Below are 26,516 nucleotides of genomic sequence, written 5' to 3' on the forward strand. Positions count from 1 at the left end.
TAGGTTATGGTCGCAAAATAAAATGTTAAATAACAGAGGTCTAAAATGTACATTAATTTTAATTTCCTCTACCCATTTCCAAAACAGAAAATGGCGAGTAATACAGCTGATCTTGACTTCTCTGACTTGACTGGGGAGGACCATGGTATCTCAGGAAGTCACGATCAAGATGGAGCATCTTCTCAGAGTGAAGGTATGTGCACTCCTCTGTTTCTAGATTCAGTGGGAAAACACTCTAATTTCAATTTATAAGCTATCAAACTTGCCAGTATTGTCTTCAACCATACATGGGTCAGGCTAGCGAATCAACTGGCATGTACGGCACCGGATGATTATTTAGTAGGCGTGGGCAGGGAGGGATTCGGGTTAACTATGATATTATTTAGGGCGTTTCTACATACGGTTAAAATCCGGTGCCGTACAAGCCTGATGATCCAGGCTAGCTAGCTAAACAGTTTGGCCTCCAAAGCAGAACGTGGTGTGTGTAGATGCATGATGTGTATGGTCATGTATTTATCACATAATAATAATTGTTTGCTAATTATGTGCTCTTGTGCATAGACATATGCCGTGTGTGTCGAGTGGGATCGTTGCCAGGACGACCATTATTCCACCCTTGTGTGTGCACTGGGAGCATCAGATACATACATCAGGATTGGTACGTCACAACACGCTGTTGTAACTACTTGTGCCTAGCTTCTTGAATGTGCAGTAGTGTGAAGGCCAAGGAGAGATTGTTAACATTCTACATGCATGTATGTCATCATGCATCAAAACTATAATTTTGTATTTTGTATCTCTGTAGTCTGGTCCAGTGGCTCAAGCACAGTGGGAAGGAGTAAGTGTTGTAGGTTGCAGAGAGTACATCATTACATGTATACTGTAAGATCTCGATTTAAGGAGACACTCTGATTATGCGACATTTTGATATTTCGCAGCATTCATAATTTTGTTTCTGTACATACTCTTGCAAAATGTAAGTGTCACTTTAAATCGAGATCTTACGGTAGTCATGTATTTTCGCATGGCGTTGAACAAAAAAACAGTGTGAACTACTTTGCACGTACATACTAACTTTTTGCACAGATAATGTGATTACGGTACAGTAGAACCTCGATTATCCGGACACCTTGGTTCCAGAAGCAGGCCGGATAAGTGAATATGCCGGATAATCGAATAGATAAACCACGCCTTGATCCACCCACTTTATTGATGAACAGCAGTGCCACATGGTTGTCTGCGCATGCGCAAAAGAAAAGCAGGCATGTCTCCATGGTAACAGCTGCAACGCGCATGCGCATTTGAGGGACACGCCCATTTTCTGAATTATGTAATCTGATTAAAAAGAAAACTGCCAAGCCGGATAATCGAGGTTCCGGATAATCGAGGGCCGGATAATCGAGGTTCTACTGTATCAACGTGATTATGGTATTAATTGCTGCACACTTTTGTTTTAACATTGCATGAACTTGTTTTCCCCAGGTTCTGTGAGCTTTGCATGCACCGATTCGAGTTTGTGCCCAGTAAGTAATGCAACCTTAACATTTTGCATTGAATATTATTACAATTACGTAGCCAACACTAAGGCTCGAGTTGTATTATAATTATTAGCTGCTACAATTATTATAATGCTTGCGAGCTTTGCTGTAGTTACAGCCTTGATAGTGTATTCATTTTATAGGGGGTACTTTTGCAGTCTATAAATATTGTTGTACCAATCATGTTTTACGTTAGATCAATAGCATGTAAGTGCATTTACATGTGCTACAACTCTTTGATAATGCTGGGGATTCCCTTGAATATTTCAACTATCAGATGTGAGTACATGTAGTGTTGTTTTGCATTTCGCAATCCCTAACAATACCACACCCCCTCCAGTCTACCGCCCTGACATGCCCACAAGGCTTCCAGTGTCAGAGCTGATAGGGGGACTAGTGAGAGGAGCTCTAAAGAACGTGAGACACTGGCTGCACCTCGGCTTCGTAGCCTTTGTCTGGCTCGTCATCGTACCAATTTGCATATGTGAGTGAACTAGCTATTGCTAGGTTGTTTGGTATGATCAAAGTTTTAAACTGTTGTGCCTCAAATTTTGTAATTGTTTTTTGGCATGATTAACGTTTTGGACTGACCTTTTTTTCCTAACCTTGTCGCTTATAATAATCTAAACAGCTACTGCACAAAAATTAATAAGTATGTACGTACATAGTATAATTATCTGAACATTTTTTTGTCATTAACCCTTTGTAGATCGTATCTACAGCTTCCTGCTTTATGGCTCCCTATGGTCCATTGCATCATTTCCTTTCCAACTCATCTCTCTGTGAGTACAACATTGTAGCCTTTCGTTTAATTAAGAATTAACGGCAAAGTACGTACATGTGTACATGTAATGAAGTCTTGCAAAAACAGTTAATCTGCTCATACGTACAGTACACATACTGCACATAATTATGAGTTGTACAGAGGTTTTCAGGTTGCTTGTCACGTAGAGTCCGCGCATGCGTATCAATCATTCTACTGTATGAACTTTGGACTCCACTGAGACACGTGGCTTGGAAAATCATAGATAGAAGAGGAAAAATGAATCTTAGTCAAAATGCTATTAGAAACTTAGTACAACACAGTGTGACAGTAAACAGCAGTAGAGTTAGGGTTACTCCACTGTCAGGGTGCCAAGGTCACCCTTTGTCGATTGAAAAGTCTACCAAACTGGACAAAATTGTTTTGAGAGCTGTGTGTAAGGACGATAGTAAGGTGTGTCGATCTTTTACCCTTCGTAATATCGATACTGTTCATGTGATGATCTGAAGATAGTAATAAGAAGCCAACTGTGTCAAGATATTACACAGGAAGACTTTGATGTTGGCTACGTACGTGGATCTGCCGTGATACGGAGTCGTAGTGAAGAAGACGTGTATGAAGTTTTGGCTGATTTAAATAAGCCCAATTGTAGTTTAACACTATGGTGCGATGGTCTTAAAGAATGCATTCCAGGTACTACAGCAAGAGGAAATAAGAGGAAAAAAACAGCATCTATAAATGAAGACAGTGTTAAAAAGAAAAAGAAAAGTGACACCAGTAAAGAAGACGAGGTCCAGGAGACTGTGGAAAATCTAAAAGAAAAGTATGGGTCGAAATTCACATTGGTGCAGTATCGCATTTGGGGAGAAATGATTACTGGTGGTTTACACGAAGGGTTAGACGATCCCCCAAATACAACAATGTTTGCTAGGTCTGGAGGAGGAACTCCTTATCGCAAGAAAAGTCAAAACTCTGTATCTCATTTGATGAGTGAAGCTGCAACAGCCATAACTTCTGCTCTCTCTCCAAAAGATACAAGTGCAGTTGGTAGTAGTCCTGCAAAGGTCATTGAAGGTCGATCAAAACTGTATAGACAGCTTTCAGAACTTCAAAATTTGAAGAGCATAGGAATTTTGTCTGAAAGTGAATTTTGCTCCGAGAAAGAGTCAATCATGAGTCTCCTTCATCACCTGAACAAAACTGTTTCTTAATTTTTTCCAGTTAACAGAATTTCAATAAAAAATTGTACATGTATAATTGTTGTCCTGTATGATAATTTTATAAATATCCAGAATGTGTAATAAACTTTAAGCAGTCCTCCTTGGTGACCATGCTGAATGCCGTAGCTAACAGAAACCTTGTGACTTGAAATAAAGCATTGTTTTGTTTCATTATGCTTTTTACTTCACTAAACACTTCCTCTGCTGGGTTTAGGTCTGGAGAATATATGCGCATGCGCACTTCACCTTCACAAAGGCTTGTGACAAGCAACCTGAAAACCTCTGTATCTGCATGCATGCAATAGCTATTATAATTATGGCATTATGTGAAAATAAGATTGAGATTCCCCGGGACACCCTTGTAGAGAGAACCTCCTCCTGGATGACGTGTATGGTCTGCTGATAGTGTTTGTGTCTCTACTGGGGTTCATCAGTATGGTGTGGCTCAAGGACCAGTTAGGTAATGGAGGGGCCCCTAACTGGCTGGCCAGAGACCAACAGGATGTCGTCCAACTTAGGCAAAGAGAGGCACAGAATGTGGTGAGTGGCGTACGCTGGCACATAAACGTGCAACATACAAGGTAGGACGTTTAGCACAAAAGTGGCTGGCATACAGTATATAGTGTCAAAATATATACCAATAGCTACTGTACTACGCCACTCGCTTAAACTAGAAGCTTAACGCCAAAAACAATTATGTTGCTTGGTGGTGTGTAGTAGTCAAGATAAGACGTTCAAAACTTGTGCATAACAACTAATCTAGACTTGATATTCCTACTGATACTTTTGCTGGGCTAAAAATTTCAATGTATGATCAATGTGATATTTGTCTTGTTCATATTTATGTACAGCTAGTATATTGAAAGCAAATTATTTACTTATACAGATAGCAGATGTGAGAGAGAATGCCCCTGAGGGGCAAGCAGTTGCTATGGGGATAGCACAGCTGCATGACAGTTTGGCAGCGGAAATGGAGAGTCTCACTGCCCTGGAGCGAGAAAAGTGGGAGTTGGCCTTGGCGTGTAGTTGTATACTGCATGTCTTTAGACCAATTCCCAACTCATAATTAAGTGATCTTTACCATGTTCTGTCTATACCAAACGGCTTTTGATAAATGCTTGCCCTGTGACCTCATTGTATGATTACAGTACTGTAACCCTAAATATTTACATGTACTTTAACGTTTCATTCAGGTACGGGGAGGAGTTGGAAGCTCTTGAGGCAAGGAAGGCGGAGCTACTGGATAGGCTAGAATACCGACCAGCAGAGCCAGCCCTACACTTACCACGCTCGTCTATACGAGACCAAGCCACACCCACGTTACAGTCCCAGGGAAATCGCGAAGCTGAGCAGCACACCTTAGAAGCTAGTGGCGCACTGACAGACAATTCTCCTAGGAGAGAGGATGCTACTTTATTTGCTGAACATGAGCGGACCTTAGATCCCCCAGCAGGAGGTGAGTAGAGAGCATCGCTCAGATAAGTACGAGGCCTAGTCAGTATACTGTATGTACATGTACATGTAGTCTAAGAATTGCAGGCTACTACTGTACATATACATGTACATACGTACATGCATGTAATGTTTAATCCCCTACCTTTTTTTATGGTACTTGATGTAGATGCATACCATTTATGGGCAGTATATACATGTATGATAGGATGGTGGGCGTGTGTCAAATTTAACACTCAATGAGCATTCTTGTCACACCCCTCCCCCTCTCCTAGATCGTGTGGCTGACGATGAGCTTACCATGCTGACACTAACAGAACTAAACTTTGTAAATGATCGGCTGCAGGAGACAAGGATACAGCACCAGCAATCCCAGGACATCATTCAACAGTCAGTGCTTGTTTCAATTCATGATTTCGTTGTGCATGTCAGGGGGGGGGGGAGTGCAGCCATGTTCAGAGACATTGTCTCTCTCACTGCCCTAAACATAGCCAATAATGCACAACATGTAGTATAAGAATGTGTGTATAGACATTGTAAGGGATCCCTCTGCCCAAAATACAGCCAAAGAATGCACTAGTATAAGAATGTGTCTTAGAGGAGTGTTTCCTTGTGGCTCTACGTACCCCGAATGTGTGCTTATAATTATAACTTTAGTATTGCCATTATTGAAGTATTGCATGTTTTGCTTGTAATTCTAACCAGGTTCCTGAATGTGACTGACAGCAATGTTCCTAATACTGATGAAGCAGTGGCTCCTCTGTTGAACTCAAAGGCGATAGGAGAAGACGAAAAAATGGTTCTCATCAAGATATTGGAGATTAAGGATAATATCGATGTGAGAATGGACCAGTGTATAAATATAATGGGTAGGATCGGGGCCATATATACCTGTACATGTATGTAATTGCTTTGGGCTCGAAGTCCAGCTAGCCCACTGTATTGTACTGCTGTTGTATGCTATATACAGCAACACTAATTTTTATATTCAGATACAATAAATAAATAATTGTCGTGTTTACATGTAGATAAATTATGGTAGATCTAGCTTAAGTGTTTATTGAAGAGGGAGTCGAAAATGACTTTATAGGCGGCCATTCATCGTGAGGAGGAAGACCAAGAGAGACTGGAGGGTGAAGATGATGTTGTGGAGAGGGGGGCTCGTAGGAACATGCGGTTCAACCAGATACTCGATAGACCACACGACGACCAGGTGAGTACCGCTATAATACATGATTGTACAATGTATACATGCATGTATGTGGTGACTGGTCATAGAGCAATTGTGTGGCCGGTTACATTTTTCCAGCCTTGTAAAGTCATCAATTAATACACTAGTGATATCACTATCGTAGTATAGGGATCATACATTGATTCCATAGTGATACACGTCGAGTATACTTATTCATTACAAGGAAAGGATTGCTTGTTAGTGCGGTCATTTATTACCGTTACTGTAATCTAAGGACAGACGTGTTTACATGTACTAGCTAGCTACTACGTATACACTACATCAGTTCATTACATGTATACGCAGGTAATATCAAACACGTGTGCATTTGTTTTGCTGTACATGTAGGTGAACGATCCTGGACAGAGGAATGCCCAACCTCCCCAACCTCCCCAGCCTGCTCCTCGTCCAAACATAGTTCCAGCACTAGCTGGGCTCGCCAGAGAACAACCAATGGGTTAGCATACATACACTCATGGTTACTGCTTAGACAGTGTCAAGCTGATAGCAATAAAACTATACTAGGTACACTGACAGTGTACTCGATATTTGCCTTAACTGTTGTAGTATGAATGCCATCACAAGTATCCATTTGTGTATGTCATGGATGTACGTACCATTCATAGTGGTACGTGTATACGTACATATACATGTAGAATGATTATGTTGTGATAATCTCCTCAGACGGTGCTAATGGTGCAGCTCAAGAGAACGTGGAGGAGCTCACCTGGGCCAGGGTGAGTCCTTTGGGCACTTACAAGTACTGCATTCATTTTTATTTTTGTGCTCTCTGTGTAGTTGAGAAGGTTCTTAGAATGTGGTGTAGTACATGTGGTGTATGCAATACATAATACGTAACATGACGCGCTGTAAACGAAGCTTTGGTTGCTCTCTTCCAGTTGCTTGGTTTGGATGGGTCGTTTCGTTTCCTGGAGCACGTGCTCTGGCTCATTTGTCTCAACTCTGCACTCATTATTGCATTTGGTGAGCAATATAATAATACTCACCAACTGACGTAGAACTATACAAGTACATTTTATGTTGCCTGTATGTAGCCTCCTGAGTGCAGTATAGTTGGCAGTTCTGCAGACATTATGTATTAGATTAATAAATGCTGGGGTGAGGGGAGGTGGATCGATCTCCTACAGATCCACTTTACAGATGTAATTTGGTAGTTCTAATATTTGGCAGAGGTTTTAACGAGGAGAGAGAGGGGAGAAATTAGCTGCATATTCCCCTACTTTTTTAGATCCGCCCCCTAAATGTGTCTTTGTTTTTGTATACTGTCTGTCAGTAGTATAAAGTGCAACCATCATCGGTGTGTATTGTACACATGCAGCTATTGGTTTGTATCTACATACATGATATACATAAATTATATATTCCCTTGCAGCGTACCTTCCCTACCAGTTGGGGTACTTAGCTGCTCTTCTCTTCAATCTCTGGGAGCGGGTGGGTTTCTCAAATACATTGTACTGTTGTTTACCTGTCTACTAACTACAGTGCTTGCAATCCCAATAGTAGTGTGTACAAAACCTGTGATATCTCTCTACAAAGGGTGATGTAATGTATTTCCCTGCCTGTCCTCGTAGTGTAGTGCCTGCATAAGATACGTGTATTGACTTTATGCTATGTACGTACCTTCCTTCAGCTTGGTATTCAGACGTGGAGAGGAATGTTCTCAATTCTGTTAGGCTATGTTATCACCACTGTCTTCATCAGCGGAATCTATGTATCCTACCAGGATGTACTCCTGATCCTACACACTCGTACTCGTGCTCATGTATACCGTAATTGATGTAATTACAGCGCCACCATAATTTAAGCACCACGTCAGCATCAGCATAATTTTTTCGGCCCTAAAAAAGCGCCAACCGTTGCTGGAATTTTTTTTCTGGCACTTATAAAAAGGCTTGTTTGAGACATCAAGACAAACATCCTGCATCTTTGACTTCCTTCACTTCTAAACAGTTGTCTAACCCATAGCTACAGTCAATGAATGTTGTTCACGAGTCTCAACGGTGCAGCTAGCAAGTGAAACTGAGCTAGACCACGCCCATTTTCTCTACAAATTTTATACTAGCTGTTGAACATAAGCGCCACCATAATTTAGGTGCCAGCTTGGGCTGAACGCAATTTTTTGTGTTCTAAAGATGCGCCACTCAGAAGTGGAATTAATTTTTTCTGGCGCTGTAATTACATCAATTACGGTAACCATAGATTGAAAAGGAAGGGGATTGGAAACGACCAGGCCACCCTGTGTCAACGAGTGAAACACTCCGCATTATGATTTCGCGCTCGCGAATATTTTAGTTTTTACCGTACTCAGGTTGTATTTCAACTGTTTCTAGCTCTCCTATCCACTAGCGATCACTCAGAAGTTGGGAGGTACTCTAGAGAAGTAATTTTACACCACTGACAAGCTCTAAGTCCCTTGTCTTTACTCTGTTTTTACTTTTTGTTGAGTTTAGCTTGAAATTCTCCATGTTAACTTTTCTCTTTCCCTGCTGTGAAGCTGAAACAGCAAAGGACATTGCTTGACTTGGTTATTATGTATCTAAGTGCTATATAGGATGGTTTCATGCTATGGATAAGCTGTACTGTTCATAAATGTTTGCAGTATAGTCCTTTAGTATACTTTTAGAGACACCACGGGCCTTGACCTCCCACGACTTCATAGTAATTAAGAGCTATTCCTTCTTGTATAGCATTTATTTGTTTAGTGATAGTGGCTGCGTTGCTTAGTCTACCTTTTAGAGCTAGATTCTCTTTACTTTTTAGAATAATCAACATTAATTTCACCATTTCTATGTACAACACATTGTATGGCAGCAAGACAGGTAATGAGCATGCTGACTATAAATATAATCCTTTGTAGTTTTAGCCACACCCTATAACGCGGAGTGTTTCACGCAAACATTTTCGTTTCCAATCCCCTTCCTTTTCAATCTATGGTATAACAGTGTAGTCCTCCTTTATAGTCACTAAAATTAATAGATAAATCAATCAACACCTCAGATCTCCTCTTGTTCACGTGTTTTCTTGTTTCAAGGTCATGCATGATAGTATACTGTATATTGTGCAGTGTAGCATGTGTTGTTCCTTGACAGTGTCCAGTACTTTACTGGTATGCTGAGACTGCCTCGCTTGAAGAGTATTCTAGGAATGGCCTATGTGGGCATTAAGGTACGGTCAGAGCTGCACCTGTACGTACGTACATAATTAGTTTGCTGTGTTCCTGCAATCACTGTGTGTAATTACTGACTTCCACATTCACTTTAAATTTCAATCTTTTGCTGCACAGTCCTGTTGAAAAGAAGCTACTCATGTATGCAATTATTTTTTATGCTATATAATTATGTGTTTTCAGTATATACATGTACCTTTACATGCCCACCCAGGTTGGGTTGATCTTAGCGGTCGAGGCTGGAATCTTTCCGCTCATGTGTGGATGGTGGATAGACATCTGCTCCTTTGTAAGTATATTATGTACAGTCTCATTGTCAGTTACATCTCACTGTTATGCGATGTAATTACTTACATGACTGTACATGAACAAGTGGTAGCTAAAAGTATTCACTTTGAGCCTCGGAGGATCATAGTACATGTAGTTATAGAAATGTAGTGTAAGTTACAATTTCCATAGCCGATTAAAGTGTAGGTAGCATCGTTATAATTATTAATATTTTGTCATCCTGGACAGGCTTTGTTTGGGTCCACGATGAAAAGTCGTCAGACAAGTCTGTCCAGTGCCCCGGGCACAGTGATGTTCATCCACTGGCTTGTTGGCATGATCTTTATCTTCTACTTGGCCTCATTTGTGCTCCTGATGAGAGAGGTGGTCCGACCAGGTGTCCTCTGGTTCCTTAGAAACCTCAACGACCAGAACTTCCACCCCATTCATGAGGTGAGCACCAGGAAGGAAGCTCCAGTTGATTATTAGACAGGACTTTGTATGATTCACTTTGTACGTATACACATTTGCTTTTTACAGCACATATACATTGTACATACACATACAGACGTACAAAACGTATGCCATGCATGTACATACAGTAAAATAATAGCGAACTTATACACTAGTATGTAATGCTGTTTTTGTCTGCTAGATGATCGGGCTGCCGCTTCAGCGCCACCTTAAAAGATTCGTCATGTCATGTGTAAGTTCTCGTGTCCATTAAGCTACTACAGTACTTTATGTGTTGCACATACTGGCAGTTAGTTTTTCTAATAACTATTTACATTTGTAGCATTACAATCGATGATCCAGTGGATTAACTGTCACCCTCTCCCTGTTTCCTACAGATTATGTTTGGAGTGTGTCTGGTAGTGGTCGTGTTCATCCCCAGTCGCCTGGTCCTCCTCTGTGCCAAAGGTTTCCTGCCCTATCGGCTCACCCTCTCCAGTACCTTCAATCACGTTAGAGAGGTTCAGTTGGAGCTCATCCTGCTCCAGTTTGTCATTCCCACGCTACTGGAGCATGGCAACTGTAAGGCTGGACTTAAGGTCCTCATCACAGCGTGGGCTCGTCTCTCTGCTAGAATGTTGTGAGTGGCCCGTGCATTTCACTTACATGTACTGTATGTAATCATCGTGACAATAACATTTTCATGCACAGAGGTTTTGGCCAAAGTATAATGATATATTCAGTGTATGTACTTATTATAATAATTATTATAAGCATACGTGCATACGTTATTATACATGGACTGTATGTGTACAATAATCATAATAATGCATGCGTATACTGATATGATTATTGTGTACGTTGGTCTTATAATACTACATGTATAGTTTGTGTACAGTATTTTCATACATTTGTAGCTATCGCTGCTTTTTTATGTCCATGTCGCATCACATTTCAGTGGGCTCCAGTCTTACCTGTTGGACAAACATCAGAGTGAGGTGAGTCTCGATCTATTGAGTAAATATATACAGTTTAAAGTATCAGCGTTAGTTGATGTCGTAATCAAGTCAGCTACATCCTTTCGTTTTCCTGTCTCTGCTTATTAAAAACATTTTCCTGGGTGTAGGGTGAAGTGGTTGATCTCCATGGTAACGTGATCCCTGACGTCCCTGTGAACCCTGACCCCAATAGTCCAGTGTACACGGGACCCACGCAGGTGCTGGGCCCTGGATTTGCACCGTTTAAGCCATACCTTCGACCACCACTTTTCTATGCAAGGGTGAGTGGGAGCAGATGCAGGAATTAACGTACAGTACATAGTATTTAACCAAATAAGCCAGCTTCATATGTATTGTATGTATATTATACGTAGTAGTCTTCAATGTTGTGATTGGGTATTGTCTCGTATAGTACATGTACATGTACAATTTAAATTTTGATTCTGGTATAGCCATCACTACTACAATGGTTAGCTACGTCAAAGAGTACGACATAAGCTGCTAGGATGGAATCAAAGCTTGCATTTTGCTAGTTTTGAGCCCTTTCTCAGAAATTGATAGATACATATGTAAATTAACATGTTGATGTTTGGGCATGTCATAAATTAAAGCTCACAAAAATACATGTATGTACTACATGTACACTGTACTCAGCTCTGTGTTAATCCTCTTTCCTCAGATCACTCTATTCCTGCTCTTCACATTGGTGATGAGCATATTCTTCTCTTGCCTGTTCCTCGTCCTTCCTGGTAAGTTGTACAGCTGTATGTACAGTCTATCAGTCAGTCGTACCAGCGTGCACACAATGCACCTGAGGCTGATTGTCTATTGTCACACACAACTGCACATGCAGCCATAGCTTTTAGCGCAACTTTGCAAGTACTTTTTCCTTTACGCAAGCCTCTTACGATGACTAATTGGTGTTTTGAAGGCTATAGCTACATAAAATTAATGTATTGATGCACAGTATTTGAACTCCTATACATGACACACTGTATGAATTGATGTATACGTGTATCTTATCTGCGTACTACATGTAAGTGTACACACATAACGTCACCCCCAGTATCAATTGGACGCATTTTAATGAGTGCGTGTGGTGTGACGCAAGTCCCTGAGATCTACACTTCTGCTATTGGGCTCTACATCCTCTGGGTAACCATTCGATTTTGGGCTACAATCACTTCCTACATTATGCAAGGCACAGAGATGCTTGTGACTCAGATGAAACTTTGGAGCTTTCAGGGAGTCAAATGTGTAGTGGCTGGTTTTCTATTGTTTGTGGTGATTCCTCTCCTCCTGGGTCATTTGGTGAACCTCCTACTAATCAGTCCTCTGAGAGTGCCCCATGATAGAACACCTGTGTTTTACCCTAGCACGGTAAGTGTGTTGCCAGTGTATGCAATATACGTACAATGTACATGTACCTAACCTTAGTAGCAAGAATGCATGTATTCGATTGTATGGTACGTCCATTTACTTTGTGTTACCTATGTGTACACTGCATGATCCTTATAATTATTGTATTGTAACGTAGATAGTTATGTGACAACGAATAGCACTTATGTACATGCATATACAGTACTATAAAAATTAAGACTCTTGATAAAAGTTGTCCACCACTATGCAGGAGTGGGCCCTGGGACTCCTCCACACCAAATGCACATGTGGTGCTATATGGCTCACCAATGTCAGCTTCAAAACTAAGCTGGATCGTGTGTATCAAGACGGTCTGAGAAACCTGAACCTTGGCTTTGTGGTGAAGGAGGTAGCCTGGCCTGTCATTGTACCCCTCTCTCTGTTTATCACTGTCCCCTATGTCCTCTGTGTGGGCATTTTGCCAGAACTAGGTAGGCATGCACATTATACTGTTTTATATTAGTATAGTGCTTACCGTATTACTAGAATGTTTTGCGAGCATCAAAGTTTGCGATGGTTGATCAATTCGCAACAATAAAATCTGCAAAGCCTAGAATTAATTATTACTAGTAGATACACACGATCCTTGCCAGAACGTAATAGTTAGATCGCAAAGGGTCAAATTTTTTTCTGCTGATTTGGCTCATTTGCAAAGGCTTTTCACCCACAAAATATTTTAGTAATACGGTATCACATGCAGTGATATACCTAAATACATTTCGAGGGAAACAATTATAAATTTGCGTAACGAGGTGGTCCTAAACAAATGCTTTCATATCTGTGAAAGGGATTTTCTAGGGAAAAAAATCTCACAGCTCAGTTTACGGCTGGTGATGTCTTTATTGGAGCCTTGTTGGTGCATATTAATCCTCTAACTATGTATATAAGTGTCTTGAATGTATGTCAATTTATTCTGTGGTAAACCATGATACTTAACCTGAGCTCTCTTCACTCAGATCTAGTAACGGCCACCTCCTCACTCTTGGCCTATCGCTACTTCTTCCCCTCTGTTCTTGCCCTCATACTTATAATAACCTTTGTTGTGTTTGTTGCCAAGCAACTGCGTCGCCTCTATGTCCACGTCAAAAATGAAAAGTGAGTCACATGAGTATTCCCAAATAGAGACATATACCCTTAATTTGTTTCAATTCCTCCTCCAGGTATTTGGTTGGCCGACAGTTGGTCAATTACAGTACGTCAACTGCGAACGACACAGCCAGTACAGCAGATCAAGTTACACAAGATGAGACTTGATTATTGTGCATGTCTTTGAGCTGTTTTAACGATCATCACATAATTATAGGACAGAAATTAATAGATACAATAATTAAGCATCGATAAAGAAATTTGTGTTGTGCACTGTTTGGATAATAATTATTGCTGTGAATCATTACGAGTGATATATTATAATAATTAGTTAAAATAGCACAAGCATAATAATTATACATACATCATGTACGTAACAATGTTTTAAGATTGGTTTGCTTTGTAATCTGATAGATACTGTCCACTACGCTGCTCTAGTGTTCGACTCGGATCTTTCAGTCTGCAGAAGACACACCATCTTTCATTCTCTTCCTTTACTCCACCATTGTACAAGTTCTTATCTTCTTCATTGGATGTTAGCCTCTCCGACATTGTGGCAGTGATTTCTTCACTTCCAGCTGGTAAGAACGTTCTCCCACACTTAGAGCACTGCATGCATGCATGTACAAATAATTATATGGTGTACATACATAATTATGTAGTAAGGTCTGTACAGTGGCGTAGGTGAGTGATGAATTTGCAGCAAGCCATGCATCGCGATATCATACTGTAGCAATAATTATTTTAAGTTCCGTAAAATTCATACCCACCTACATCTACATGTAGTAATAATATTAATAGTACGTAATAATCCCCCTTACTGTTACTACATCCATTCCTTCAAACTTCTCCTTTCTTGCAAGGTGTTTCGATTTGGCTACATCGGTGCCCCAAACATATACTTTTCCATCCTGCAAGGAACAACAATATAAAAAAAAAATGGGTCCATGGCCTACATGTATATGTACAATGTATGGGGTTTAACTGCATGAGCAGATGAAAAAGTGGACACATGTGCAGTTCACAATCTTCAATGGTTGACAGACTAATGACAGTCATGTTCTAATTTCTAATCCTTTAATATAAACTGGCACACATATTCAATTTGCACGAGTTCTTTTTATTGTCCACTACATCAGAATTTATGGCAGTAAACCTCTGAGGACGAGGGCGAAGCCCCGAGGCCAAGGATGGTTTACGTTTGCCATAAATTCGAATGTAGTGGACAATATAAGTGTTGTATACCCACTTTAATGAAAAGTACTTGCTACCTAAGCTACCTCACCTTGGATACAACTAGCAAACAGTCTCAAAAACTATTGAAAACGAACAAAAAGCTTGTGCGTATAGCTTGAAGCCAGTGCTAAGCTTCTAGCTCTACACACTGACTTGTCAATGTCCAAGCAGTGAGCCCCAGCCTTCTTGATGTTTAGCGAGCCCCACCCATCTGTCCTGCCCTTGTCAACAAGTGTCTAGCTTCTTTTTGGCTGTGTAGATCTAGTATAAAATCAGTGCGCCCTCAACGCAGGGGAGTTTATGAGGAATGTGCTCCAGAGCTGGGTTTATGGTAGTTAAACCCCACCCAGTTGCTATGATACAGACCCCAAGTGGGGAGAATATATCATCATAATTTGCAGCCCTGATAGGGAAGATGAAATGCATCCATGTAAGTACATGTATGTACTCTGTATACGTACATACAGTATGTATCTGCTTATAGCTAGCTCTGCACTAGAACGAGAGCTGCAAAACTGTACTGATGTAGACGTTGGCATCGTTTTTAGCATAACAATCATACAATTTACTCACTTGACCACAGCTGACAATGTGCTTGCTGTTCTCGTCAATGTCAACATCTTCAATCCATCCATCATGGCCCTGCATTATTTTAGTATACGAACAATTGTTCGTAAATAATTATAATTATATACATATGGTCCATGGTCCACGATTATCAAGTAATAAAGAAAAAGAATGAGCAACTCAACTCTAAATGCATTCCTCAAGTTCATGTTGCTGGTGGTCCATATACTGATGTCTTGGTCGTACCCACATGACACCAACAACGTTCCTAGAATAAACAAGGAGAAAACTGCAAATTAATACACGTAGCTATAGAAATTCACTTGGTGGTTCCAAACAAGACATTAGCCATGCAGTTTTGGTTGTCGTCACCAACAGTACAGTCATGTAGAAATGGATTAATGTACTCTGAGTCTAATTATGTATACTGGTACTGAATGACAACAGCTTGTCACCCAGCTGTGTATGCATACTGTCAAAAAACCCAGCTTTGTATCATACTGTCAAAAACAAGTCTAGTACAAGCTGATTGTAGTCGAACATCATGAATTAAGTTGGCGCAACCAATCAGGTGCATTTATTTTATAGCTAGTGCAGATAATAATTATGTCTGTATTTTCCACCCAGATATGTTTTTTCATCATAGTTACATGTACAGTACATGTACAGCACATAGTTTTGTAAACGCACCATCTTGAGAAAAGCAGCAAGCACTAACACACCCCACATGGATGCTCAGAACAGTAGGTCCGTTTGATCTGTAACTCCCAGAATTGATGTCATACACGCGGACTGTCTTATCCCACGAGCAGGTAGCAAGGTAGTGACCATTGTGTGAGATTGCACATCCACTTGTTACATTCACATGGTCCCTGCACAAAGCATTGTGCTGTTTATATTTATAATACTTATGATTGAGTATAAACTATACAACTAACCTATACAAATAACCTATAGACAAAATTTGGATCATCCAAGCCATTCTAGTTTTGTTGCAAAAGTTGATACAAATTGAGACACATTTCTAGTGGGAATTATCCAGGGCGGTCTATAAAGTTGTGAGCACTGGGAGATAAATAGACATGCATGCTAGCCGACAATACGTCAATAATACTCTTACATCTTATTTGACTGCAAGGGGAGTGGTCTTGGATACGCAATTTGATCTACCTCACCCCAAGTCCATGCACAACCCTTTCATTGCGGGGGGATAAATCAATTACACTAAGTATAATATAGAATCGTAATGATTATCATAGGAGGCAAAGATTATAATAATAATCATCGTTCTGCTAAATGTTATACAATTTAATCTGTCATGCCACAATACGATTGTATACCTCAGTGTTATGAGCTGTCTGTGAGTCCTCAGGTCCCAAATTCTAGCAGATTTATCCATTGAGCAAGTGCAGAGGTCAATTCCATTTGCAGAGAGGCGACAACAAGTGATTGTACTAGTGTGAGCTGAGGAAGAACAAACATGATATATATATATATATCTGTGCATGAAGCTTGACAACAGAGACAATACCAAGATGGTAAGGAGGGCGGGGCTGCACATGGACACACGGTGTGCGTTATTTGGAACGTGTAAATAACTGGATCATAATTATTATGCTAAAGCCTCTCTGAGATCTGAACTTTAATATCAAGATGGCAAATCGAGGTCGAGGACGAGGCAAAGTGCTAAATACTGTGATGAGCTCTCAGAAACCATCAAAAGCAGGTCAATCTTCAGGGAAACAAGGAACTGCCAAAATACCCAAAGATATTGAAGGATTGGGCACATATTTCTTCTCCCTAAACGAGTCTAACTTCAAGCAGTATGGATCTGTGTTTGCAGAAATGGCTATAGGTTATTCTTCAACCAAAGAAAAACTAGAAGAGGCAGTTGATCTGGTATATGATACCACTGTTTCAGACCGAGACAGTGCAAATCTTGGAGCTATGATCTCTGAAGCGATAATAAACTATGAAGCAATGGGGACATCTACGTCGCCATCGATCACTGTCGACTTCAGGAAATGTCTCCTCGCTCATTTTCAGACCGATTTCCAGCAAAAGGACGTGCTACGAGGACAATCTGTAGAGGCATGGCTTGGTGTGTTTGCCTTTTTGTGCCACATCTACAAAAGGATTCAAATCAACGCACAGCCCATTGCTGTAATAGGAAGAGCCATTCTTTCCTCTGCTGAAAACACCCTTCAAAACGTGGACGTTGTTGATGATGAAATAGATTGCATTTGTACACATTTGAAACTTTGTGGTAACCTTCTTGAGTCCAATCACCCCCAACCTTTTGAATCGATATTCACTAACCTCAGAAGACTTATCATTAAACGGCAGACCAGCTGTATGGTTCGATGTGTGGTGCTTGAACTTATTGAACTTAGGTACATGAGCTGGAGTGATCCAAAAAAAGTTCTTGACAAGTTTTATGTTGATGCTCTGGCTGATGCTGTGGCTGAAGATGAACTGGGAAATACAAACTGACCATTTTTGTTTCATCGCACCGGGCATTGAGTTTATTTTCCATCCATTTTGTCAGGCTCTATAGTTACCATGTTTCGGGTTCATTGATGGCCCGTTTCTCACATTTAATTTTGTCTTAATCGAACAGGGGAGTGCATGAAAGCTGCTTAATAGAAACATTTGCAGGACTGTAGATGAGGGGCGCCACTTACATTGTATACATGTGGCAGCATATCGAATAGCAAGTATAATCAAATTAGGTGAGGATCGCCATTTTAAAGACCCTCCTGGCAATGTGTTATAATGTCATATACCTGATGCAGCACGATTGTCAAATTAAAAATCGCCAATTATACTATTATAATACATGTACCTGTTTAATATATTAACTGTACTTGCACCTGGCACAAGCGCAACAGCTAGCATCACAGTTTTATTTATGACATGTAGCTGCTTATTATGAGGGGGGTGCTTTAAATCCAGGGTCTGTACCATAGTATGAAACTATTCTACCCACCATTGACACTGGCCACTCTCTGTGCAGCCCTTGTGTCCCAATAGTGATAGGAGCCATCGTCACAGCCTGCCACTACGAGGGGATGATCAGGAGTTGTATGGCAGGAGGTTAACAGTGACTCGTGTTTCCCTGTCCACTGCATCGAGGTATAAATGCATAAAACGGTTTGTTCCTAACTGTACCACGATGTCATACTACTGATTGGTCCCAACATACGTACAGTTATTATGGTATCACTCATACACATTGTAGTATGAGTTGAGTGACCATTGACTAGATGCCTACGTGAAAATATAGACTTCTACTGAGTAGGCTATAAGCATGCATATAGATTGTATGAGGGATATACATGTACTCATAAAGTCGCGTAGATATACAGTGTGTGGGAATGTAAAATTAAGCAATAAACCAAACTGTTTGATCCAGACTGTCGAGGTCCCATTGTATGAGATTCTTGTCCCATGATGCTGAGATGAGAGACCCACCAGACATGCTTGTTGACAGAGACACTACACGGTGTTCATGACCACCACATAAACTGTGCAGCTTGGAACCACTGCATGATTCCTGCCGTATGTATGATTTTTAATTAGTGATATTAATTAGTGATATTATTTATAGCCAGGTGTGTATAGATCTAATTCTCATAATAAGCCAGGTGTGTATTATGTAACCTAAAAATTAATTTAGGTTGCCCTTAATTTTGAAGGTGCTCACAATATAAATCTTTCCCTAAAGCTATAATAATTATTATGACTATTGTTTCTCTTGCATTGTCTCGATTTTACAACTACGGTAAAATAAATGCTTGCATGTCTATCAATTTTGTCACACGTCACACATTAATTAATGTCAACATACCGAGATCCCAATCGTTTTGTCATGAGAGGCAGTAGCAATCAATTTGCCATGGTTGAGAAATCGACAGCAGGAGACAGGCTGCCCATGTGCTCTAAACTGCATTTTTGTCCCATCGCTCGAGCTCATAGCTGTGGGTAGGGTAAGATGAAAGTGTTAAGCATCAAGTGCCTTAGCCTTTTAGGGTATAAATCTAATGGTTATAATAGACTCCTGATACGTACCTGTAGCAGCGTTTGTAGTATGCATGGCTAATAAACCTCTTAGCTTTATTAGACCAGTGAGCCAAGCAGCCCCGCCCCCGAACCATGGCAACAATAATAATAATTACTATGCTCTAATGATGCGATACTTTAATTGCTCCTCTTCCAGGCCATAGGATATCACTGTTTTCTGGTACATGTAGATCCAAAGCCTCTACTAAATCTGAATGTTTAGTTGGTAGATCTAGTCTAGGTTCAAACAGGTATTGGAAACTTTCTCCATAGACGATCCACTCTACAGTATTGCAATAACTGGTACTTTTGGAACGTTCAACCTGCACGCTTAATCTAACTATAGATGAGTTTCAGAAAAGGATATAGTAATATATGCAGTGGCATGACTTCTGAATCCTGTCTTGCATCGGCCTCCTTCATAGGCCTTCTCTTGAGGTGAAGTGAAGTGAGCGTCGTGGGGACGAGGCTAGTCTTGCATGTATGTGTTGGAAATGAAACTGACCATCCAGAACCCATAACGAATTATTATAGCCTGATAAAACATCAACTGTTGTTACATGTATATAATAAACATAAACTGTTTTATAAACACAGAAGAACTATAAAAATTGACAAAAATGGTACTCCACAGATTACTACTAGCTAGCATTATTATACGAATTACAATGACAGTAAATCAGTATCAGAGCAACTTCACTAGAAGGAACACCAACAATCCAATACTTTCGAAGATGGACAGAAGACTGAGTATATATGCACAGGCAGTAAATGCAATAGATGTTTTAGGCCAACTGGTTTGGGCACGAATAGCCTGTGTAAGTTAATTGGTGAGTTTGACACACAGACTCTATTCAGCCTAGTCACATACCACAATACTGCAGAAAATGGCAATCAATCCAACTGGTGAAACAAAGAGCACAGTAACTACAACTGACACCCAAAGTAGTCTTTTAGGAGTTAAATCTGGCTGTTTCAGTGAATTTTGTTCCTGCATGGATATAGTGAAGTTCTCTGAACGAGCTATACACAGTAAAAATTACCGTATCTCCTAAATTTTCACATGGTACCTCCTCAAGATCAGTGAAAGCGTTGGCAGTGTTTACTGATTTATAGTGAACATCAATGCTTGACCCTGCACACACACATTCGGCAATTCAATACAAAAAATGCATGGCAACTCTTTCGTACCTCCAGTGGGCATCCTTTTAATCTTCTGTACTTGTCTTGTGTAGGAGTCTGGGCTGCAGTGTGCAACAAATTATTATAATGGTTTTATAAAATCAACATCATCCGTTGATCATCTCTGTTATGGATTCCTGAATCCCATAATAGAAGTATTCTGGTGCGGATTCGGAAGGGCCAGGGGATTCACTTCAAAGAAATTAAAAACACACATGCGCGCGCGCGCTCGCGCATGAAGCAGTTTTTCTATGACAATTTCGATTAATTAGATCTCTTGAGCGGTAAATTTTGAAACAAGAAAAGCGTTTTTGCTCTCTTTGACTTCTTGCTTGTTAGAGCCAGTATATCTGCTAATGACTTCTCCATGACTTCTCCAGGGCCCAAAAGCAATTGGAAAATCTGTAAGTCACCTACTCTAAAGCTGTAATTACCATCACAAAAATGTTTGTTGGTGGGCTTTATTTGGACTAGAGTCTATATTGATAGGTCTTCCCTTCATACAGCTGAGTTTGTTGCTCATGCATCGAATATTAACTGTCTTGTGCTGAGCCCAAGCAATGGACGATTACTTGCCACTGGGGGTGATGACCGTAAGATTAATCTCTGGTCTCCTGGGAAGCCAAACAATATATTGAGCATATCCGGAATCACGTCCCCTGTTCAGAGTGTTGCATTCAATAGCTCAGAGAACTGGATTGGAGCAGGGTCCAAGTCTGGTGTCATCAAAGTCTTCGATTTGAATGAAAAGAAAAGTTAGTTGGACTGTATCAGGAGTGCATTCCTACCGTAACACGTTATAGATTAATGTACAATGGTTATGTAAACAATACCTTTTGCTTTAATCATGTCCTAATCATCTTATCTTCCAGCTGTACGCACGATCAGCGGTCACAAATCAACCGTGAGCAGTCTTGATTTCCATCGGTTCGGAGAAATTTTAGCAACGGGATCCTCTGACACTAACTTAAAGGTAAAAAATGCAATATTTCTGAAAGTTTCACTCCATTGAGCCATTCTAAAATCCACACTAAAGAAAACTATAATTATATACACAGTATTATTTTGTTGTGCACTATTGCAACATACATATATCAACCATTGGTCTACAGATTTGGGATGTTCGGAGGAAGGGTTGTATCTTCACGTACAAGGGGCACACTGACTCAATAGATGATGTCCAATTCAGTCCTGATGGAAAATGGGTAGCCTCAGCCAGCAGTGACCACACCGTCAAGGTGAGGTATCTATGGATGTATTTCAACGCATTATTGTTGTGGTCGTGCTCAGGTATCAAATTAGTTGTAGTAATGTAATCTATCCTCCTCGCTACTGTGTGTACATGTACCATTGAATTTGGGGTACACAGTATCATAAATTGTGTCGGCTGCGTTTTCAGCCTATAATGATCGGCTTGTTATTTGAGTTACACACTGTAAATGTACAGTGCAGTAGAAATACTGATCAAAGCATGTACATGTACGTGCATGTGCATTGTAAATCCAATACTGATTGATGCATTGTGTATACTGTACAGTACACTATACACAGTTGTGTGCTCAGAATTTTCGAAGTGGAAATCTTCAATCTCACAAAGTTGCCACTTTTAAAAATGAAAGCACCGCGGGTGCTGATGCCTCGGTGGATGTGTCAAGCTACATTACTAGCTATTGTTAATCAGTACACACAGATATCATAATGTTCTTACGGTAATTTGCTGCATGCAGGCTACATACGCTGATTTTTAACAGGGAAACTCGAAGAGTGGGAAATAATTGGTAATGCTAAAAAGGATGCCAAAAGTACAAAGTCTAAAAGCTAAATTAATGGCTGCTACATCAGTACAGTACTTCTCACTGTTGCAGCTACATGTACCAATAGCTAGCGTTCTAGTGCAGAGCTAATTACATTTCTAGCAACACTCCATGGAAAAGTTTTGCTACGCACTCTTCTGAATAACATTCCAAGTAAGAAAAGGTAATAACTCGAGAACGAAGAAATCCACGAATTGAAATCCAAGAAAACATAACTAGAAGCCTATAGAAACTCTTACTTGCACTTCATTGATTTTTGAGCAGCTGTAGCAGTCTATACAGAAACACACAAACACACTATCGTATACCTCACTTGCGTATGTCAGTCTAGTGGTGGTTATTTTGTCTAGAGTTGCGTAGTTAACACCAACCATCACCAACCAATGTGGGCACATCCCTGCATCTACAGATACATTAAGCATTTTTGTTGTCATTGTTCAATAGATTTGGGACCTGAGTGCTGGTCGAATGGTGGCAGACTTCAGAGCCCACACTGGCCCTGTAACGTCCATTCAATTCCACCCTAAAGAGTTTGTAATGGCTACTGGCAGTTCTGACAGGACGGCAAAGTTTTGGGACCTGGAGAAGTTTGAAGTTGTATCAGAAATTTCCCCTGTGTCAAATCCGATTAGACGCATACTGTTTCATCTTGATGGCTCTGTACTGTTCACCGGCACCCATGAATCTCTGAAAGTATGTACGTTGTATGTTCCACACACATTTGTGTAGGTGCATGTACATGTAGCATACAATGTACACGTCCCACTGACACCTGTATAATTATACTAGGCAATCGAATATCAAACATTTTTGGTCACAGATTCATGGTTGGGAGCCTCCGGTGACTCATGATTCCCTGCCTCTTCGCTGGGGCAAGCTGGCTGATGTGGCACTCTCAGGAGACCAACTGGTGTGTGTTGTACTGTTGAAAGTACAGTATAGTCTGACACTTCGACTGTTCATTGTACATTTTCGTAGATCTGTACTTGACATACTTACTTCCATTCAGATTGGTGCATCCTTCTCTCAGACCAATGCTACTGTATGGTGTGTTGACCTCAAGGTACAGTACATGTACACATTAATACACCTTGTACTAAATGCAGTAAGTTAATATTGCATCTGTTCACACAGCATTTTAGGCCATTTTCTAAGAACGTTGAAACCCCCACGGAAAGTAACGATCCACCGCTCACTACCAGGTAAGCTTACTCATCTTAGATAATGTATTCTACGAAATCTGGAATTGGTATAAAGTTAAAGCAAAGTATGATCTTGTTAACATGAGCTGTCTGGAAAGCAATTCAGAAAATTATAGAGTGTGTTTTGTTTAATGATCCGTTTCCCTACCTACACGTATCATTGCATACACATATTTCATGTATGTACTCTACCACTGTACAGTGGTCGACGGAAATTTGAGTACAACAAACTACCGTATGAGCGACCACTCACACAGGGATCTGGGGGAGAGGAGAGTGGTGAAACTGGTGGGGAATCTCCTCCCACAGAGGTCAGAGACGATGAAAGGAAGAACATATTCCTGCAATGTCAAAAGCTAGGTGAGTGTCACCACGTATGCAGTCCCTTCCGTGTTATTATTTCTATTACACGGTCGCGTAGCCTCGAGGCATGATATATATAGTAAGGGGTCGTCGTGATATAAAGTATGGGAATTCTCGTGTGTTTATGCAGGCAACTCGCCCTCGTGCTCGTGCTTGTATATTTCATAAAACACTCAGTCTCATGCTATATCTATTACATACGTATGTACAGTGTACATAGTTTGCTCATAAGTTGAAATTACTCAGTGCGGTGTCTCTTCTGCACATTACGTTTACACAGCAGTCCTGTACATTACACGCATATGTACTCTATACCTTTTTTTATCAGTGCGAACCCCTCCAAAAGAAATTCAAGCACCCTTCAACCCTCCTGACAGTCCACCTCATAACTCTCGCACCCCTCAAGACCCACACACTCACAACCCTACACTAGCATCACATCCTATTTCAGTTGAACCATCTGTGAAAAACGTAGGAAGGGCAGTTCATCAATATACCCCTGAAGACAGACAGATGAAAGACTTCCAGCTTCCCAAGCCAGTGGTGATAGGTGGAGGAAGGTTACCTGAAAACAGAGCTGTGGGAGAGATTGTTACCAGTGAGCTAATTTTTTTGTGGCATGCCATTGTGTATTTTTAGATTTGATATCCATGTATATGTACGTGTTACGTGTACCCTCCTGAGTACGAGGGGGAACAGTATGATGGTACAGAATGTGTGCATGCAGTGCTATAAGTATGCATGAAATGTTTGCACTTTACAGATCACTCGGATGTGGGCCAAATACTAAACAGCCGACTGACTGTAGTGAAAATTGCTCGTGAAGCCTGGTCGAGCAGTGACCCAAAGGTAAATTTACATGTACAGTACTTTACTCACACACTTGCGTACATCTATCGTTAAAGTTGCTTTTGCCTCTGGTACAATTAATGTGCCAACAAAATACTAATTAAGCTGCTACAAAAGTACAATACATTCAATTTGTGTGGGTGTGAGTTAGGAGATACGACGACATCACGTTCAAGACCATAGTTAATTGAAACTCAACAGTCTTGCATGACGTGATTTTGTCAGACCTCTAGTTTTGTGGTGTGCACTATCCTGATTCTCACTATACTTTAGGCTGCCCTGGAAGTCGTTGTTAACTCTGGAAATCAGTCCGCTCTAATTGACATCTTGAATCTCTTGCACTTGAAAAGGTGTGCCCTAGCTGCTGAAAACAGTACACACATGTATATTATGGGTGGTGCTACTCGTATTAACTATGGTTTGTTTTACAGGACATTGTGGACCTTAGACATGGCAACTATCGTATTACCAGAGTTGAAGTTGTTATTAAAGAGCAAATACAATATGTAAGTACCTAACTGTATTCTTTCAGTATACCTGTATATTGTACTGTAGTTAATCCTTGGCGTTTCTTAATGGTTATACACATGTACATGTATATCCTCTATACGCAGGTATGTTGTCTGTGGTTGTAACATCATCAAACTAATTTTGAAGAGCTTTGGTCCAGTGATAAAATCCAATCTCTCCCTACCTCCTGCCTCTGGTGTGGACATCACACGAGAAGAAAGGTATTATAATTCACTCGATGTCACTGTACTTGGGGAATTGTGAATAGTCATTGTGGAATTATTTCTTATTGTATGGTGCAGATACGATAAATGCCTGACCTGTCACTCCCACTTGATTGGCTTGAGAGAAGATATCCATAATCTGTTGAGTGACCCTAAATCCAGTAAAACCATCAAAGATCAAAAAATGGTGAACGTTTTCTCTGTTTTGGACTAATTTTCTAAATTTTACATCTGTTTTATCACTTCCTGTACATTTTGTTTATTGTGTAGAGGTAATGGTCCCATGAACTGTTCCATTTTGTACCGCTACAATGTTTTTGCACCAATGAATATTTATTATAAGTAGGGTTGCAATACAATACATGTATAATAGCTACATGTACATGTATAATGTGTAATGCATGTACAGGTTGATTGAAGAATTGATTTTTCGTGGTAGCTTGCCCATAACTGTTTGTCTCCCTCTTTTCATGAGTCGTGATGGTTGGTAGATGCAGGGGTTCACTTGTAGTTTGGAGAAGTTTTGTCCCAGCTATTAGAACACACCATCTTCAAACATTTCTGATTTCTTTACATATCATACTCTTATTCATACCACTTTTGTTGCACACTTTTCTGGAGGTGATTTTCACTATGGTGGGCAAATAGGTCACAGAACGTATGGCTGGTCCTCTGTGTCTCCGCCCTTGCTGATAGGATGTTTGTCGTTGTACATAATTGTTACACATCCCAGCTATTTGGTACCTTGTCCAGTTACTTTTTGTGTTGTGTACTTCTTTTGTTGTAGTGGAGTGGGTTTTGTCCTTTAGAAGCTATAAGATGAGAGTGCACATGTAAAGCATATTAAGCTACATATTATATGTTATGCAATACTTACCTCAATTACACTTATG

General features: G+C 40.4%; 4 protein-coding genes and 1 long non-coding RNA gene across 5 annotated transcripts; 3 read left to right on the forward strand and 2 right to left on the reverse strand.

The window, feature by feature from the left end:
• The first annotated feature begins 61 nt into the window (after positions 1-61).
• On the forward strand, positions 62-13,921 carry LOC135344980 (E3 ubiquitin-protein ligase MARCHF6-like). Its single transcript, XM_064542291.1, has 29 exons — positions 62-193; positions 562-658; positions 806-838; positions 1,483-1,523; positions 1,879-2,022; positions 2,248-2,320; positions 3,887-4,061; positions 4,408-4,523; positions 4,715-4,977; positions 5,249-5,363; positions 5,679-5,811; positions 6,064-6,186; positions 6,553-6,661; positions 6,889-6,941; positions 7,104-7,188; positions 7,598-7,656; positions 7,856-7,936; positions 9,322-9,390; positions 9,606-9,680; positions 9,908-10,111; positions 10,314-10,364; positions 10,510-10,751; positions 11,070-11,109; positions 11,238-11,390; positions 11,789-11,858; positions 12,176-12,489; positions 12,740-12,959; positions 13,485-13,623; positions 13,689-13,921. The coding sequence occupies exons 1-29, from the start codon at positions 91-93 to the stop codon at positions 13,780-13,782; spliced, it is 3,474 nt and encodes a 1,157-aa protein (XP_064398361.1). The 5' UTR covers positions 62-90; the 3' UTR covers positions 13,783-13,921.
• Positions 13,803-19,566, reverse strand: LOC135344988 (WD repeat-containing protein 88-like). The gene is made up of 10 exons (XM_064542304.1): positions 19,489-19,566; positions 19,268-19,395; positions 18,821-18,973; positions 18,407-18,542; positions 16,758-16,881; positions 16,108-16,289; positions 15,603-15,685; positions 15,424-15,492; positions 14,436-14,525; positions 13,803-14,223 (listed from the first exon to the last, which is right to left on the reverse strand). Exons 1-10 carry the CDS (start codon positions 19,511-19,513, stop codon positions 13,999-14,001), a joined length of 1,215 nt encoding a protein of 404 aa, XP_064398374.1. The 5' UTR covers positions 19,514-19,566; the 3' UTR covers positions 13,803-13,998.
• Positions 17,000-18,018, forward strand: LOC135344992 (CBP80/20-dependent translation initiation factor-like). Its single transcript, XM_064542308.1, has one exon. It carries the CDS (start codon positions 17,071-17,073, stop codon positions 17,908-17,910), a length of 840 nt encoding a protein of 279 aa, XP_064398378.1. The 5' UTR covers positions 17,000-17,070; the 3' UTR covers positions 17,911-18,018.
• Positions 19,567-19,994: 428 nt separating the features above from the next.
• On the reverse strand, positions 19,995-20,865 carry LOC135344994 (uncharacterized). Its single transcript, XR_010397606.1, has 4 exons — positions 20,671-20,865; positions 20,523-20,614; positions 20,351-20,470; positions 19,995-20,293 (listed from the first exon to the last, which is right to left on the reverse strand). It is a non-coding gene; the product is annotated as an uncharacterized LOC135344994 (long non-coding RNA).
• A 44-nt stretch (positions 20,866-20,909) lies between these two features.
• Positions 20,910-25,968, forward strand: LOC135344983 (katanin p80 WD40 repeat-containing subunit B1-like). The gene is made up of 15 exons (XM_064542295.1): positions 20,910-21,065; positions 21,168-21,416; positions 21,534-21,634; positions 21,774-21,899; positions 22,920-23,168; positions 23,296-23,385; positions 23,485-23,538; positions 23,610-23,677; positions 23,880-24,037; positions 24,369-24,638; positions 24,804-24,889; positions 25,163-25,239; positions 25,321-25,395; positions 25,504-25,620; positions 25,702-25,968. Exons 1-15 carry the CDS (start codon positions 21,029-21,031, stop codon positions 25,835-25,837), a joined length of 1,893 nt encoding a protein of 630 aa, XP_064398365.1. The 5' UTR covers positions 20,910-21,028; the 3' UTR covers positions 25,838-25,968.
• The last annotated feature ends 548 nt before the right edge of the window (positions 25,969-26,516 follow it).

The sequence above is a fragment of the Halichondria panicea genome, chromosome 12 (genome assembly GCF_963675165.1).
Source record: "Halichondria panicea chromosome 12, odHalPani1.1, whole genome shotgun sequence".
NCBI classification, from domain to species: Eukaryota; Metazoa; Porifera; class Demospongiae; order Suberitida; family Halichondriidae; genus Halichondria; species Halichondria panicea.

Coding starts and splice junctions, on each gene's coding strand:
- LOC135344980 (XM_064542291.1), top strand. CDS start 91: ATGGCGAGTAATACAGCTGATCTTGACTTCTCTGACTTGACTGGGGAG. Junction 5,364..5,678: donor TCCCAGGACATCATTCAACA/GTCAGTGCTTGT, acceptor AATTCTAACCAG/GTTCCTGAATGTGACTGACA. Junction 7,657..7,855: donor TCTTCAATCTCTGGGAGCGG/GTGGGTTTCTCA, acceptor ACCTTCCTTCAG/CTTGGTATTCAGACGTGGAG.
- LOC135344992 (XM_064542308.1), top strand. CDS start 17,071: ATGGCAAATCGAGGTCGAGGACGAGGCAAAGTGCTAAATACTGTGATG.
- LOC135344988 (XM_064542304.1), bottom strand. CDS start 19,513: ATGCATACTACAAACGCTGCTACAG. Junction 19,396..19,488: donor TACTACAAACGCTGCTACAG/GTACGTATCAGG, acceptor CCCTACCCACAG/CTATGAGCTCGAGCGATGGG. Junction 15,686..16,107: donor TTGCTGCTTTTCTCAAGATG/GTGCGTTTACAA, acceptor TGTTTATTCTAG/GAACGTTGTTGGTGTCATGT.
- LOC135344983 (XM_064542295.1), top strand. CDS start 21,029: ATGACTTCTCCAGGGCCCAAAAGCAATTGGAAAATCT. Junction 21,900..22,919: donor GCAGTGACCACACCGTCAAG/GTGAGGTATCTA, acceptor ATTGTTCAATAG/ATTTGGGACCTGAGTGCTGG. Junction 25,240..25,320: donor AATCTCTTGCACTTGAAAAG/GTGTGCCCTAGC, acceptor TTTGTTTTACAG/GACATTGTGGACCTTAGACA.